Here is an 18,019-nt window from a genome sequence, read left to right on the forward strand (position 1 = left end):
GTACAGAATACTTCCCATTGCAGACTTCAAGGAATTTTTCAACAGAATGCAGCAGTATTGTACTCCTTTACTCCTGATGATGCTTCCCAGGGTGACAATAAACAGCAAGTTATAATAACAGGTTTTCCTTCCAATACGATGTGGTTTTCCATTAGAGAATCATTCAGAGCAATCCATTTTTCAATAATGACATTAAATCAGTCTTTTTAAACAATGATTGCTGCCGGAGTTTTGTGAACGTTTTAATTGCTGACAGGGAGCTGAGAAATTTTGTACACCTGACTGACATGTCAGGGAGACATGTTACCCTTCCTTTCTTCCTTCAGTTTATTTTTCCTGTTCTCAGGTCATTTGATTATACAGCCACGGGTGTAAGGTATGTTTAGACTTTATAGCACTGCAGTTCTGAGTAAACACCTGGAACCACGTAAGACATGGACTTGTGAGGGCTCGCCCTTTCTCTCCCCACAATACCACCATTTAGATCAGTAGCTCAGCAAAGCGGGGAAAGTTCCCTTTTGATGCTGCAGCCTGCTTTACAACTGCACTCAGTGTTTGTTTACCTACGTGTGTATGCTCAGGCTTCTGATTTTTAGTTAGACATTATCCTAAATGTGTTAGCCGAGCTTCTTCCCCACAGAGTGAGAAGGAAGGATCGTCAGGACAGTTAATGTGGACTGAAGCAGTAGAAGATGGTGAGCCATCACCTACTCAGGGGCAATTAGGGATCAGCAGTAAAAGCTGGCCTTGCCAGTGACACTTCCATAACAACTCAGGTGTGATCTTGTCTCTGACATAGTTTCACTAGGGAGAGCTCGTGGATGGTTAGCCCCCAGAGCACCCCATTCAAACAGTCATGTTTCTATTCCACTTCTGACAAAAGGTCGTTGAATTGAAATATTATCTGCTTTCCTCTCCGAGATCCTGCCTGACCTGAGTATTTGCAGCATTTTCTGCTTTTAGATCTATGATGCTTAATGTTGTGCTTGACAGTATAGAGACTGTCATTTATCAGTCAGTTTGCAGCATTGGTCACTGAGAAGAGAGGAACTGCTGGCACCAAGATCCCACTTCCAGAAGACTGTAATAGTATGGGACCGTCTGGCGCTTATTTTGGTTTTGAGGTCTGGTCATGACCCCAGACAAGAGTATCTTTTTTTAATTGAAAGGGTCTGCGAGACCCATTATACATTCATTTGCAGTTTTATTTAATAATCTTTACAATGGAGTTAACAGAGGGAGTTTTATTATCTTTTTAGATGTCTTGCCAAACATCAAAGTAAAAATTCTGCAAATAGTTGGCAACTGCTACTTAGCAATTAACCATTGAGCTGTGTGTAATCATTGCAAGTTTATTAAGTGATAATTTCCCATGGTTACTTGAACATAAAACAGTAAATATTCTGGGGTAGAGTTTTAGCTATGGGCACAAACAGCAATCCTCGTGCAAATTGCACATTTTGAGAAGTGTTCTTTTGAATGCCATGAACTCATAATCTGAGGACGTTTTTAAGCATATGAAAATATATTTTGCTTAAAAAGATTACATGATTTAAAATATTTAGGAATAGTAACTTGGTGATGTTTGAGTGTTACAGCTGAAAATGGATTTATCACAAATAAAATAATAATATGTTGATCCACCACCTGTGAGTAACCTGATTTTAAACAACTGAAAATTACTTTGAAAAATATACAGAACCATTTGATAATTATATTGGAGTAGAGTAGTCAGATCCTTAGCAAATTAAGAAAAATACAATCAAAAGCTTTCAGAACGTGCTAATTAGTGTCCTTGTCCCCAAAGGGACAAGAAGCAGCTAAATATTTTTAGAGCCTCCTCAAGAGCTGCAAACAAGCACAATTAACAGAACTTTCCAATTGTGATTAATTTCTGCTGGGGGCACAGCTTGTTTTGAGGATGGCACAATGCCTTTGAACTAGCAAAAAAATTATGGAAACTCTGTTTGTGCTGAATGGAATTTGCACTTACAACTGTGTGACCTTTTGCACCGGTAACACCAATTGTAAGCAAATTATGGCATTAAAAAACAGCCAAATCGAGCAGAAACTCCAACCCCATGGTTGAAATTTTCTAGCCCTTCCTGCCAGCGGGATCATCCATCCCCACCAGCTGAGGGTGCGGGCATGCAAAACCCCGTAGGCATCAGCGGGACCATAAGATCTCACTGCCAGCCAATGGCAGGCTGCCTCTGACACTGGAAAATACATTGCAAGGGGAGCCGGAAAATACGTCTTTTCAGAATGTACAGAGAATTCGTCCCACCCTCTGTCCCCCAGTTCTTCATTACATGATCGTAACAATTCACATTTTTATTGTTTTTACCATTTTTGGAGTTTGAGTGTTTGTCCACAAATAATTAATAACCCAAAAGCAAAGTAGCAAATTGTGAAGAAATATAGTTTTTCTCATGTCTTGCTAGTTTTGTGGATAATACAGTTTCATGTGATAGTACATTTCACAGACTCAATGACTATAACTTGGTCACTGCAAGAATAGTGCATTATAGGAAAACCTATCTCACTATGAACAGTATTGCCTTATTGTGCAAAATCTATGACCATCAATATCTCTCCTTTGGAGAGTCAGTGCAGACTCAATGGGCCGAATGGCCTCTTTCTGCACTATAGGGATTCTATGGGTCTCCAATGCATAGTGTATAAGCAAAGGATCCACACTCTTCATATGTCTGAGCAATAATACTTTGCGGACTGAGGCTTTCATAGCCTTTCATACCTGGGTTAGGTGACCATACATTGCCTATGACCATCAAATTGTCTGTCTCTGGAGAACCACCCGATCCACTTGGTTTTCCACCTCTTGTCAAAGTTACAACTCTATTCTGCAAGGAGAGAAAGCAGAGAGTTATGAGTGTCATAGCTTGTGTGGGAAGGAAGGAAGGAAGGGCAACATTTGATTACGAGGCACATGTAAAAGGGCAGTAATGGGGCGGTATGGTGGCACAGTTGTTAGCGTCAGAGACGTGGGTTTGATTCCCGGCTTGGGTCACTGTCTTTGTGGAGTCAGCACGTTCTCCCCATGTCTGTGTGGGTTTCCTCCAGGTGCTCTGGTGAACTCCCACAGTCTGAAAGATGTGCTGGTTGGGTGCATTGGCTGTGCTAAGTTCTCCCTCAGTGTACCCTAACAGGCAGCAGAGTGTGGCAACTAGGGAATTTTCACAGTAACTTCATTGCAGTGTTAACGTAAGCCTATTTGTGACAGTAATAAATAAAATTTAAAATTTTACTTGTGAATGTTGCTGTCCAGTTTAAAATGTGAGGTGCCTAGAAAGAAAGGAATGAATGGGTTTTCACGATGTTCTGATGGGTCAGCTGCAAGAGAATGCTAAGAAAGTCAAGAATATGGACCTTTGCACCTCAAAAAGTGCCAAGGAAAGGCCATTTGCCTTTCTTGCTCTCCTGAGGCCCTTCACCTTGGTACACTGTCTCCAGGTAAGAGGGAATCACATTTCTATAACTGACTTCCTCGACCTCTGGCAGGCATGCCTGTTTGCTTTGAGAGGTTGGCCTTTTCCTCCCATCCTTAGGAAAGATCACTTCACATCAGGGCCTCCTGATAATAGTTCAAGATGTGGAGATGCCGGCATTGGACTGGGGTAAACACAGACTTCTGATAGTTCAAGAGCCAGGGAGCAACCTCCATTCCTGTGATTGCTGCAGCCTTGGGGATCCTTAACCAGTTGAGCCCTCCTGACCCATGACGGACTCGCTTGAATTATTAATCCTTCCTTTGACAGATTTCGTGCATTGTTCCACCTGCACTCTCTGGTTGGGAAATCCTGAAGCAGAATAAAGAAACATATGGGGTTGCTAGGATGGAGTACTGCTTTAGTGGAATGGGAAAATATTGACTGATTTCAAGTTACCTCATAGGAGTTGGTGCAGAATATTTATATAACACCACAAAAAGTACAAGAACATGCATATTAATTCATAAAAGGTAAAGATGGAGAAATGTCTCTGAAGAAGAGTCTTATGGATTTGAAATGTAGGCCAGAATTTTACTGCCACGGGGCGGGTGTGGCTCGCAGGACAGAATGCTCCGTTTGCCTCAGGCAGGATTTTACGAGTCTCGCTCAAGTGAGGTTATAAAATACTGACCATTAACAGTGTTTCTCTCTCCACAGATGCTGCCAAACCTGCTGAGTTTTCCAGCATTTTCTGTTTTTATTTTAGATTTCCAGCATCTGCAGTATTTTGCTTTCATTTTGGAGAAATATCTGTCATTAATTTTATAAAATATGTTTCTTCTAAGTAAATATTTTGATGTTTAAATTGCACCGTAATAGTTACCATGGAGCAACACAAACTGGAAAACACCCAGAAATCTGAGCGGGTGTTTTATTGCTTTTTTAGACTCTGTTGGAAAGTTGTTAAATGGGTGTGCATTAAGATGGCAGATGAGATTTGCACTGTTCTCCAACTCCTTACCATCCTACCATACCTCAAAACTGGCACAGCAAGGCCAATCACCACAGCGAAGAGGGGCTTTAAATGAAATAGTCACATCCTGATATTACCATTAGGTTGCATATGCCAATTTAACAACAAGCTGATGAAGGGCCATCTAATCCTTGCTTACCAGCAAGCAAAAGCCAGCGCTAGGCATCAAGCATCTTGTTGCAAGAGACTGGGGGTCAGTGTTTTTAAAAAAGATTTTAAAGAATCCTTGCCAGCATCTCCTGGCCCCTCTAGGATACTTTGATTCTATTATCCCTCCTCCCTACCTGTCTTCAGTTGTGAATTTTAATATCTCAAAAATCTGCTGAGAGGTGAAATCAATTGTAATTTTCAAAACTGATAGGCAAGTGTATTAATGGCTACAAAGCCAAAGTGGGTAGATTGAGTCAAAATACAGTTTGGATTTGATCTAATTGGATAATGTACTCAGTTCCTATGTTCTTTCTTTGCATCCTGATGTACCTTGCTGATGTATCTTTCGAATGGAAAGATCGAAAGCCCCTATATCACTTACTACGTAATGAGTGTGTATGTGTTTTCCCCCCCTCCCCCCTCTCATTCTGTGAAATTGCACTCCTCCTGTCCAGCAACGTTGTCATCGTCCCACTGGCTTCAGGTGGGAGTCAGTATCGAGTAGTGTCAAGAAATTTACATGATGCCCGGGTATTAAAATCTCCTAGGCCTTACACTCAAGGGAGCAATAAGGAGAAGGGGGACCTGCACCCACTTTCTACCTTTGTTCAAATCAGGGTTGCAGTTTCAGTTGAGGTTTGACAATTGTTTCTTACATTTCTTATCCTTGTTAGTTAAACAGAACAGTAATTCTCTTCACCTGCCCCTCAAAAAAACGCACTGTATTTTTTGATATGTACTCAAGACTTAGTAATCCTTAATGCGTTCTTAGTAACGTGCCCCATTGTATTCTGTCCAAAATTACCGACAAAAGCATTTTCATTGTACAAAGGCCTCCTTGCAAGAAACATTTTTTTAAAACATAAGCTTGTGCTCAAGGGGTTAAAAAGAAGCAAGATTGTTCTAAAAGGAATCCTGGCCACTAATGGAAAGATCGAAAGCCCCTATATCACTTAGTACATGTCTACTTCCACTTTATACCTAAGGCATTCATTGTCTCAACTTTGGCTTGGTTCAATCAAACACAAGCCTAACATACAGCATCACTTGTGCATCAGGACATTGAAATATGGCTACAATTAGCTCAGATACAGTTCAATTATGATAAACAGTGCAGCACCCTTTAAGCTATGATTAAAAGGCCTCCCCTTTGATAGAGAGACCTAATTTCACATTATTATTGCCGGGGCTTGATTATAAAATACTCTCTGAATTTACAGTGAAGAGATGGATGTCGGGGCGTCTTTATCATCTTCAGATCAGTGGTGATGCAGAGCTCTTCTCCCATACCATTCATTTTGATTTTTGCAGCGTGGCACCGCTATAGTCTGCCACACACAGCTGGGCAAAGTCACCCTTACGGTAACAGCATGATAGATTACTGCACCATAATGAAATGGAGACATCAAGCCTCCACGCAAAAACATAATCCAACAGGATTGGACTGTCCTGAATGGAGAAGAAGAATCACTTCTCCCTCAGCTTCATCAAGAAAAAAATTACACATTGCAGTCCAATTTCTTAAAGCTGCACCGTACCATTCTGATTTTCCTTGCAGTCCATTTTTAAAATCTGTTTCTGTTTTTTAAACATTCCAAGACAATTCAAACTGTTCTCAGCAGTTAAACATGAATTGCTTAACCCTATAAAATATTAGTCACAGTTTTTCAGTGAACATTTTTTTTGTGAACCTAGATTTATTTTTTCAGTTTTGATGTTAGCCAGGTTTTAAACTCTTCTCATTTTCCTTTTTATTCTGTGTCCCTAACTCCCTTTTTAATCTTTTTATGTTGTTTAAAAATCTTTAAATGCAGAAAGGATAAAATGACCATTTCAGTTAAATATCATTTCAGGGTTTTCTCCACTGTAACAGATTTATAATTAACCCAGAAACTGTGCAATGAGCATAATGAAGCAATCTAAAACAACTGAGGAGTGCTTTTTCATGTAGGAATCTTGAGACTGTTTCAGATGAATTGTAGTTTATTTTTATGACATCCTGGTGCACACTTCCATTGTCTAACACAGAATATGGGAGGACACAAAAAATCAATCTCAGCCTCCAGTACGTAAAGCAAATAAATTCATAGGTCAGTTAGCTGCACAAAACATGGATCAGGGCAAGCTCTAAAGGCAATACTGGCTGACTTGTAGGGTTACAACAGTCTGCAGTTTCAACTGCACCTCAATCACTGATGAGTTGTTTATTTTACAACTGACTGCCACCATTCAAAATACTAATGGAACTGTCTTTTCCCTGGCTGAGTTGTTCTGTCTGTACCTTTCACATTGGTATGACTTTCTGTGATTGAACTGCCCGTGAAATACACTTTCGTGTTTAAAAGCTCTCTTTCATCCAAAGGAAACATTCTTTTCTCTCACTGTTTATACCAATTAACATTGAACAGGCAGAGACAATTTTTAAGAGAAATGAGGGAGTTTTTAAAAATCTTAATTCCTTCCTTCTAATCAGGACTTTTACCTTGACCCTTGGCACCCGTTGATTTGGCAGAGTAATGAAGAAGTAACTTGATCAAGTTTCAATGAAGGGTTGAGCACTTAAGAATAAGGTGTTCGGCTGCTGATATCAGAAACTAAAATCAAAGCACTGTCAAGCTTACTCTGTACGTGGTGTCTCACGACGCCAGGTTAAAGTCCAACAGGTTTATTTGGTAGCACGAGCTTTTGGAGTGCTGCGCCTTCATCTGATGAAGAAGCAGTGTTCCGAAAGCTTGTGCAATGAATAAACCTGTTGGACTTTAACCTGGTGTTGCGAGACTTCTTACTGTGCTCACCCCAGTCCAATGCTGGCATCTCCACATCAAGCTTACTCAATGTAAGAAATGTTAAAGAACATTTTTAATGATAGCTTTTTGATCTTTGTTCTTGATTTTCTCACATAAACAAAGCATGTGAGTGCGTTTTGCCCACTTTCTTTACTTTGTAACTTTTCATACCTCACCTCCTCAACTCTGCTCAGAATGGATGTATAGCCATCTCCGGCTGCACTATGGCTTGCAGTTAATGACTGTAACTTTATTTGTGAGGTATCGTGTCATTTACCACACAAATAACCCAACCGAGTTTGACAACATGCCCATCTTGAAGAGTTCTGAAGACAAATGTCAGCTAAGGCTGATATCCAAAACTGTTTCTTGTGACACTGAATGAATACATTTTCTTTCCAACTATTCTGCATACAAAATGCACATTTTTCTTTAGCTGGGAAGGCAGCCTAAACTGTGAACTTCATAGCAGTCATTCGTGCGTCTCTAATTTGCAGGGAGGAAGGTAAGTTGGTCAGCAAAGAAAGACTACCTTTCTTTCCATCTTTAATAAAACACAATCCTTTGCTTGGACATGTTCCAAGAGAGGCAGCCAGAACTCTTCCAAAACTAGCATTTTGGAATAACAGGCTGTCACTGGATATTGTGATACAAACATGGACCTGCAGTTCCAAAGAAGAATCCTATTTAATTCAAAATGCTAGCCCTGTTATTGTCTTCCCCGGATGCTCCCAGACATATTTGTAACATTTTATGTTTAGTTTGGTTTTGGCAAGTTGAAGTTTAGGAATAGAGGGTCAAAAAAGAGATGTCCTTTTGCAATCTATTAAAAATTACAAGTCAAATGTCTTAAATGAAATACTTGAATTAAGAGGGGTCGTTGGGAGTGGATTTTGACAACTTAAAAATTATTTTGAGGTGTTCTAATTTAAATAGTTAATGAATTTGTAATTTCTTCTCCCATTGAAAGGAAGAAAGAAAATGGGGGATGGATAAAAGTGGGAAAAAAAACAAAGTTTAAAGTTTATTTATTAGTGTCCCAAGTAGGCTTGCATTAACACTGCAATGAAGTTACTATGACAATTCCCCAGTCACCACATTCCATCACCTATTCAGGTACACTGAGGGAGAATTTAGCATGGCCAATGCACCTAACTGGCAGGTCTTTTGGACTGTAGGAGGAAACCAGACCATCCGGAGGAAACCCACGCAGACACAGGGCGATCATGCAGACTCCACAGTGACAGTGACCCAAGCTGGGAATTGAACCCGGGTCTCTGGCTCTTTGAGGCAGCTGTGCTGGCCACTGTGCCACCGTGCCACCATGCCCCCAAAAGTGAGCAGCCACAGACAACGGCCCTCAGATTCTCTTTGCTAATTAGTTAATGTAGGGCTAAAGAATCATTTTGTTTTGTGCTGAAGTTAAAGCTGCTTTAATAGAATCTTCTCTTACTTACAGCAAACAGAAAACGCTTACAGCAGTATTACATACGTCAAATCACCATGAATGTACAGAAATAAAAAATGGATTTGCAGCTCTGTGTCAGAGAAAATATTGAAGTCGTTACTGTTTTAATAATCAGTTGTTGATCCCTGAGCAAGTCATTTTTTGAGATCCTCTAAGTTAGCTTTCCACTTGCCCAAAAATTAATTGGTCTTCCACCAGTAGAAATCAATCCATAAAAACTGAATAAAATACAACTTTGGTGTAGGCGATGAGCCAGTCAGTGAAGGTAGAGAGCAGCTCCAAAAAGATCCACTGATTCAATAGTGGATCAGATGAAGCGGAGAAAAAGCAGCAGAAGCAATAATGGACTGGAGATGGATGGATAAGCACTGTAAAATTAAAATAAATGCAAGCCGGTGAGTTGTGTTATTTTTCAGTTCAGGGTTCATTGGCAAGTGGCAATTTCTACCTCTGCTGCATTGTCCTTTGGAAGAAAAAAACTATGTGGAAGTCGCAGCTAGTGGGCTTTTTTTTAAAATAAAACAGAAAGTAACTCTTTCTTTCTGTTCTGCTGTGTTAGGACTTAGGGCAATGTAAAAATCTAAAGATCCAATAAACTCATAAGATAAGGAAATGGTGCAACATTCCACCCAGCATCACACAACAATATAAGGTCTTTGCATTACCTCCACGTGGGAACCAAATACTTCAGAGAGCTAAAGTAAATGTATTCAATTGCTGTTCATACGATGTAGTGGGAATATATTAATAGATACTTTTACCTAACACTGCTTTAGTTTGGATTCCAGGAAATCGCTGTCTGTAGGTCAACTCCTGGCATTTGCACAACTAAATCTCCTGCCTTAAAGCAGCGACAGGCTTGGACAAATTATTTTAAGTGACTTTAAATTTGCTGATGACATAAGGACGCCACATTTAACAGTGGTTATCATGTTATTAAATGTATTCTAATTTTGCATTGGAGGCAGTTTTTACCCCTAATCTTGGGAGTCAATTTAAGAGGATTGGAGAATGGCAGAAAGATGTGGACTTTCAGGAAAACAAGCAAATAATAGAAGATAAAAATCAGAAAATGCTGGAAACACTCAGCAGGCCAGTCAGCATTTGTGGAGAGAGACAGGATTAATGGGCACAATTTAATGCTATCCCTCAAGGCTACTTTAGAAGAAGTAGCTCTTCAACCTTCCCACCTCTATCTAGATGTAAGTTTGGCGCGGGTAGGCTCGTGGACAGCTTTTCCGTGCTGCCAAATGTCACCCTTAAGTTGCAAGATTGCAGCTCCAATGGTCAGGGATTTACAAGAATTCATATTGCTAGTAGTTTTAAATGTGGTGTCACCCAGAATCTTGAAGCCTGAGCTTGCTGAATTTGGTGTGCTTGTAAGATTTCCCAGATTTCACCAGGTACTAATGAGTGACACAATGCTGATCCATGACCACCCACTGGGAGGGAGGAGGTGAGGTGCGGGGGCAAGCTGGTAAAATCGCATGAGAGCCGAGAAATCAGGTTTGTGCCTGATTTCCTGCTTCTCATGATTTTACTGGCACTGGATACCCGGGAAGGTCTGCCTCACGCCCATTTTCGGCACAAGGCTGAATAAATTATTCAAATCAAATTTGCATATCATTTAAACGGAATTAGTGAACTCAGGACGTTATTGTCCAGGCTCACTTGCCTCTGTGGCCTTGCCAGGTGAGGTTCTGTCCAGAGAGAACCCCAGCAACATGGACCAGCCATGATGGCTTCACCAGTAGAACTGGAGGCCATTGAGGCTCCCCAGGGAGGTTGGGGGCAGTGCCAGCCTGGCCCTTTGGCATTGCCCACCAGGCACTGGGCACTGCTAAGGGGGAGGGGCCTGAGGGGACAGGGCCCAATGCAGGGCACACTCTTGGTGGGGGGAGGTAGAAGGACAATGAGTGCTAGCCATGGGAGGGTCAGGTCAGATCGGACAGCCAGTCATGGTGGATCGGGCCAGTGGGGGCTTTTGTGCAGCCCATTGCACAGGGAGGGTTGGTATCAGACAGCTGATCGTGGGAAGGGAGAGGTGATTGCTCAAGGCAGATGGGAGGGTTGCGGTAGGCTGCGGGTCCGCATGGTAGCTGGGGGAGTGGCTATGTTTATGAGGCTGGGTGATGTGTTTAAGCCATGGAAGCTTGACAAGCCTCTGCTGCTAGAGACCTGCACATGCACAGCACCCTCTGCTGCTCTCAGCCAATGTTTAGGTGACTTAGGCCCTTTTCTCGTGCACTGAGTGCACAAGATAGTAGCTTTGAACTTGCCCAAAAAACAGATTTGAAACACTTCCGTTTTCATGCCCATCTTGGATTTAGAATCTTTTTGGTAAGATTGACGTCTTAACCTCAAAGCTGGTCAACTACACTTAGACATGACATCTTCAGCCCAACAGCAACAAGTCTCAACTGTCTCCCTCCTCCACAATGCCAGCACCAAGACGGAACTCAACACCTCCATGAATAGCAAGACACTGAATCACAGACAATGGGGACGATCCTACCAGCTCGACACGCTAGTTGATCAGCTGGATTCACGCCTGGTTTCTTGCCTCTCACGATGTCACTGGCCCCATTTTGCTGGCGTAAGGCTGATTTAAATATTTGAGGTCATTTTAATATGATTAGTGAGTCCCAGGTGCAATTTTCCAGGCTGAATTGCCTCAATGACATTACCAGTTGAGGTCCTCACTGGCGAGGATCATGTGCAGTCCCCACCAACAGGGACCTGATGTGTTGGCCTCATTGGTGGGACTGGAGGCCATTGAGGCCCCTCCCAGGTTCTCGGTGGTAGGGGTAGGGTGGGCTGTGCACCTTGGGCAGTGCCAGTCTGGCACTGCTGATCTGGCACCCTAGTACTGTCCAGCAGGCACTGGGTAGTGCCAAGGGGGCAGGTCCTAGGGGGAGAATTGTGATCTGAAGGAGCAGGCCCATGACAGGGAGGTGAGGGAGGCGTACTCTGCATTGGGGATTGACTGGGGTGTGGCTATCGACTGGCTGATTGTGGGGTGGGGGGGGGAGTGAGGATACTCTGGTGGGGGGAGTGGGTTGAGTGAGGATATTGAGGCCAGCGATCATCTGAGGGTGGGGGAGAGGATAGGTGCCAGTGAACGGCCGGGTGTGGTGGGAGGGAGAGATGTGCCAGGGCAAGCAATCAGCCAGTTGGGGGGGGGGCGGGTGTGCGAACAACAGGGGCCAATGATTGGGGAAGGAGGGGTGATGTCCGTGGGGTGGGATGGGGAGTGTGACAGATGGAGATCAGGACGCATGTGCAATGATGCCCCTACAGCTCAGTAGCTGATTTCCCGGTATGAATAGACTCACTACTGGTAAGAATCACATTCGATCTCTTTTTTTCTTTCTAAGTGCCCTATGATTGTGTCTGGGGGCTCACCCAAAAAATGGGCGCAATTCTCCCCCGTTTTAATGCTCATTTGGCGTTTAGAATTTTTTTGGGAAGATGTTGGTGTTACCCTTGACTGAACACCAACATACAAAAAAATCTGACTAAGACAGCAGCAAAAATCTAAATGCAAAACAACCTGCTCAGCAAATCTGCTGGCTCTTCATGGAGTGCAGATGCTCAAACTTTAAGGATCTCAGCTCTTGCCATCATCCTGTGCTGAGTCCTGTGCGCCAATATGGAGCAATGAATCCCAATACCCAGCTCAACACAACAGTGCTTTTTCATGTCAAGTAAACCTCTAATCAACTCAACTCCCCTGCCTCCCAGTACTGAGCAGCATCTTATAAGGAGGGCGATTGTAACAAAAAAAAGGCTCCTGGAGAAGGTTTACATCAATCCAGGTGTGCCATTAAGCAAAGACCTTACTAATCCACCTGCTGCTCATCACGCCAGCCTGTGTGGCTAAGACCACCTTGCCAAGGAATAACAACAGAGGCTCAATGGCAACAGGAGTAAGATCAGCATGCCACCATTAAAAACCACTTTCTCATCACAACCTGTCCACCTGCCACGCCATCATCGGGCACTCCTGAATTTAGCAAAGGACTTGGAGAGTTCCATTTAGCCACTGCAGAAGCTATTGCCTGGCTTGGTTATAACTGCGTATGCAATTAATGCTTGCTTAAGGGCCTCCCTTATTTATCCCTGGTATCGTCCTTCCGCCAGTGCTGGTATTTAACCAGCAGCGAGCGGGGCAATCATCACACAGCGTCCCTGGAAAGCAAACCAAGGTGGTCCCTTGTTGTCAGTCACCTGTGGCCTGTGTCCCTCACCAGTTTTGGGCCTCTGATTGGTGCACTGCTAGCATTCACCATGCTCCTCCAGTGGCATATGCAGCAATGGACTGCTGCTGACCGGCAGCTGTTGGGGGAAGGGGGGTCAGGATTTCTACCCCTGAGCTCCTTGACCCAGTAGCAAGACTTGCTACTGGGTACAAGTGCCTGACTGGCACTGAATCTTCCCCAGCAGAGTCAATGCTAGCTCCTTACTGGCACCCAGCTGGTGGGTGACAGCCTCTTTGATTCATTAAATTCTACCCAACACTCAGGTTAATGACTCCAACATTCCAGCATTTTCTGTTTTAATTTCAGATTTCCAGCATCTGCAGTGTTTTGATTTTAAAATGATTAAAGTTATCTTGTCAGTGATAAAAGTCTTGAAGGCGTCAAGCACGCAGTATAATACTGAATGAAGGATGGGAGTGTAATTAGGATATGGAGTGAGAAGTCCAAAGATTTGCAGGTTAGGTTGATTGGCCAAGCTAAAATTGCCCTTTAGGGTCCTGAGATGTGTAGGTTAGCGGGATTAACGGGTAAATATGCAGGGATATGGGGATAGGGCCTGCGTGGGATTGTGGTCGGTGCAGACTCAATGAGCCAAATGGCCTCTTTCTGTACTGTAGGGTTTCTATGAAGTGGCAGTAGTTAGATGAAAGTTAATATCACCAAGGGTGTGCAGATGCTGAACAGGGACAAAGGGGAGGAAATTTTGGTGAAGAAATCTCCAAAGTCTTCAGATACAAGCTCTAGAAAGACTCAGAGATCACACATCCTTGACTTTCTTGGACAATACTAGCCAGGCAACCTTGAACACAAGAAATTGGAGTGGCTTAGACCTTCCTTCAAGCCCAAGGCTGGTACCATTCACTGCTATTGTGTCTTGTCCTCCTCACTTACTCCCATATAGCATATATGCAAGCATATAGACAACCACTCAAATACCTCATACAGAATCTTGCAGTGCAAAATCTTATGAAGCTGTACCCACAGATGCTGTAAACTGCTGGAGATTAGTAATGCCTCCTTCACTAGAAGTTTATCCTTATGATGCCATAATTGCACGTCAACAAGAACACAATTTAACAGAAATTATTAGAAAGCACTTTTTAAAACTTATAAATGTCAGGAAATTTATTGACCTTTTTTCAGACACTTATTTAATCAATAGCTGTGTCGAGAGGAGTTTTATTTCAGGTATAGATACTTAGGCTGTAATTCTCCGGCCTCACATGTCCCATCACCACTGCCGGAGAACGGAGAATTTGGCTGTCAGCCATGGATGATTGAGTGCAGTATTCCTGTATGCCTGCTAACCCCATAATGTTTCAGTCTCCCACAAAACCAACAAAATAGAATGAAGTTCATGTTATCTTTTTCTCTGTCAGATGATTGCAAAATGTTAATTAATCTTTTCTTCAGCCAGTCTTTATCCACGCTGTAGGTGAATGTGTTCTCGATGTACAAGCAAAAAAAAAGTGCACAAATAGGACATCATTGGTCAGCTTCGAGCTGTGGAAGCTTTTCTTTGGAAACTCCCTCATTACATTCCTCAGCCTCTTCATTTTATATTGTAGTTTTGTGTCTGTTTTATCTTCCCGCGGTAAAGAATAAACCTATAGTTTCATCATTTTAAAAAAATGTCTCCACAGATGACTGCAAGAACATTGCCAACATAATGAAGGAACTGGCACGAAGAGGGTTCACTTTCAAACAAACTGGATCAAACCTCTGAGCAAGCAAAAGAAAAGAACATGTCTTACTGCTTTGAAAGTACCTGCAAGGATAAATGGTAAAAGCAGTTAAGGCACATATAGCATTGGCAATTGTAATTGGTTGTCATCAAAAATAATCTAGTTCAGTTATAACAGCATGAGCCAGTTTAACTATATAAGATGTTCCTTGTTTCATAAGATGCAAAATTCTGCCACTGACTGACTCATAAAACATGCTTTCCAACCTTTTGTTAAAAGTTGCAGTTAATTTCTAACTTGAAGGGGATTATTCTTCAGAGATGTCAAAAATCCAAAACTGTGTAAAGGAAAATACTTATACTCTTAATTGTACCTCAGTTTCCTATTTTAGCATGTTTTGTACTTTACAATTCTGGGTTATAGGTAGCTTACAGAGTGGGATCTATTGGTCTAGTGTTGTGTGATATAGCAAGGAAAAATCAAGACTTACCACTACAGGCCCATCTCAAGATTGAATTTTCTCCCTTACCCTGCCAGGGTTAGTGTCACTGCTATGCCACATGTAACTGGACGGGAGGCAGATTGGGCCAAAAACCCACAAGATCACTCTCAAGGACTAACAGAAGAGGGATATGATCATCCTTGTTTGCTTTGGCAGAAAGTCTACTAGCTCAATGATTGAAGAAAGAATGTCTATAGTAGTGACCTGTACAAAAGCCCAAATCATTACCTCCTTGAAGACTTCAGTCCATCTTTAAGTTTAGTCAAAATATCTGTGCTACCTTTAATATCAGCATCTTGCCCATTGCCTCACAGCAAATTTCTTACTGCAGCATCATTACATCGTCCTCTCACAATTGTAGGCTCGAATTTTGTAACAGTGATTCAACTGCAAATCCACCCAAGATGGATACTGACACTAAACGCAATGGCCTAATATTCTATTGTGCACTCTGATAGCAAAACATGACTGCATTATTTACATTCACAGTTTCACTGTACACTGTGCAAAAAATAAATTCCTCCTCATCCCCATCTGATATTACAAATTTCCATTTAAATGTACTTACATTTCCCTCTCTAACATCCAAGGGTTATGTGATAATTCACTGTAAAACACTTCCCTTTTAAAGTACTTGATTTTATGCCATATTTCACCTTTTCCACTGAGTTCTTTTTTATTTTACTTACTTATTCGACCATTTTTCAAGTGATAAGAAAAGAATATTTGTAGCCTGCAATATTGGTGGGGCTCTCAAATTAAGGTGCTGAATTTTATATGAAAATTCAGTTGAAAGATGTACTTCAAGAGAAATTTTTCAGATTATGGGGAAGGAGAAAGATTTAGGTGAAGGAAAATCATCAGCAACTAACTGAAGTCATCGTGACTTATCTCACTACTTCTGATCGGCAGTTATCTGTAAAAGGAGAAGCAATCTTTAGTTCAGCCTTAATTTTCAATCAAGTTTAATTATTCCCCTTGCTAAAATTATGTGCTGACTGAACCTTATCATGTAAAACTCTTTGTCATAATAAAATTATGTTCTGAATTGCATTTATTTCTTAATTTAATATATATTCTACGTTGCAAGTTATTAAATACTCTGTATCATTTGCTTGTTCTACAAAATAGTTCCATATCTTGGTCTGTTGGATAAAATTGATGATTACCACAATACAAATCTAGTCACAAGACACAACTTAATTTCTGTACAAACATTGCCAAATGCTGCCACGTTCTGAGCAACATATTCTGAACACAGAATATCCAACTTGTACCTGCAAATTATCCTGATGCTTATTTTAGAATCTTCTATGTGAAATTGTTCTGAAATGACCAAAATAAACTACATCATCCAAGTTACTTATTCAAGGTTAATTATTAGCATCTAAAAGGTCATACATTATTATCCCTTCAGCAGTAATGAGCTTCATTTGCCGGGATGATAATGCACTGTGGGTGATACTTTCCATGTTACAGCCAAACAACGGAAGAGTATTCAATATTCCTATGCATATGGACTTGATAGCATTTCTTTGGGACTATAAGTTGATTTGATTTGATTTATTATTTTCACATGTATTGGAATACAGTGAAAAGTATTGTTCCTGTTCATAGAGTACATAGGGACGAAGGAAAGTTGAGGGTGCAGAATATAGCCATAGTTAGGATGTAGAGAAAGATCAGTTTAATATAGGGTAGATCTATTTAAAAAGTCTGATGGCAGCAGGGAAGAAGCTGTTCTTGAGTCAGTTGGTTTTTCCCGATTGAAGAAGGTAGAAGAGAGCTTGTCTGGGGTGCATGAGATCCTTGATTATGCTGGCTGCTTTTCTGAGGCAGGAGGAGGTATAGACAGAGTGAATGGATAGGAAGCTGGTTTATATGATGAAATGAGCTATGTCCACAACGCTTTGTAGTTTCTTGTAGTCTTGGTCAGAATAGGAGCCATACCAAGCTGTGATACAGCCGGAAAGGATGCTTTCTATGATGCATCTGTAAAAATTGGTGAGAGTTGTAGCAGACATGCTGAATTTCCTTAGGACCTGAGAAAGTAGAGACGTTAGTGGACTTTCCTAACTACAGTGTGGAGGAGACCAGGACAGGTTGTTGGTGATCTGGATGCCTAGAAACTTGAAGCTTTCAATCATTTCCACTTCATCACCATTGACAGGCGTGTTCTCCACTATACTTCCTGAAGTCATTTACTATCTCCTTCAATTTACTGACATTGAGGCACCGATTCACCAGATTCTCTATCTCTTTGCTGAACTCCGTCTCATCATTGTTTGACATTCGACCAACAATGGCGATGTCATCAGCAAACTTGAAAATGGAGTTGGATCAGAATTTGACCACACAATCATAAGTGTATGAGGAGTAGAGCAAGGAACTGAGGAGACAGTCTTGCGGCGCTTTAGTTTTGAGGGTAATTGTGGAAGAGATGTCATTGCATATCCTTACTGATTGCAGTCTGGTTATCCAAATGGTTATCCTTGCCACATAGTAACCCTTGAAGCCATTCAGGAGACCTTGACTGGAGCAACAATTGCTTCCTTGGCCTGGTGGAATTATCTATCATTTTCATCAGGATTCATGATTGGTAAGTGTTCTTGTTCGCAAGTGACTCCTGGCGACTTGGATCACAGTTCAACCCAACTAAAAAAGCAGTTGGATTGACTGCT

The 18,019-nt window shown here is 41.7% G+C and overlaps 1 protein-coding gene across 6 annotated transcripts in view; it reads left to right on the forward strand.

Annotated features, from left to right (window-relative positions):
• The window catches only part of LOC145347693 (ERI1 exoribonuclease 3-like), a 360,320-nt gene extending 343,929 nt beyond the window's left edge, over positions 1-16,391 (forward strand). For all 6 annotated transcript variants that reach the window (XM_080195394.1, XM_080195393.1, XM_080195399.1 and 3 more), the window contains one exon: positions 14,795-16,391. In XM_080195394.1, the coding sequence (XP_080051520.1) occupies positions 14,795-14,877 (83 nt within the window). In that variant the 3' untranslated portion in view covers positions 14,878-16,391. The remainder of the gene's footprint in view (positions 1-14,794) is intronic.
• The last annotated feature ends 1,628 nt before the right edge of the window (positions 16,392-18,019 follow it).

This window comes from Carcharhinus amblyrhynchos, chromosome 9 (genome assembly GCF_965287045.1).
Source record: "Carcharhinus amblyrhynchos chromosome 9, sCarAmb.v2.hapA, whole genome shotgun sequence".
Classification (NCBI taxonomy): Eukaryota; Metazoa; Chordata; class Chondrichthyes; order Carcharhiniformes; family Carcharhinidae; genus Carcharhinus; species Carcharhinus amblyrhynchos.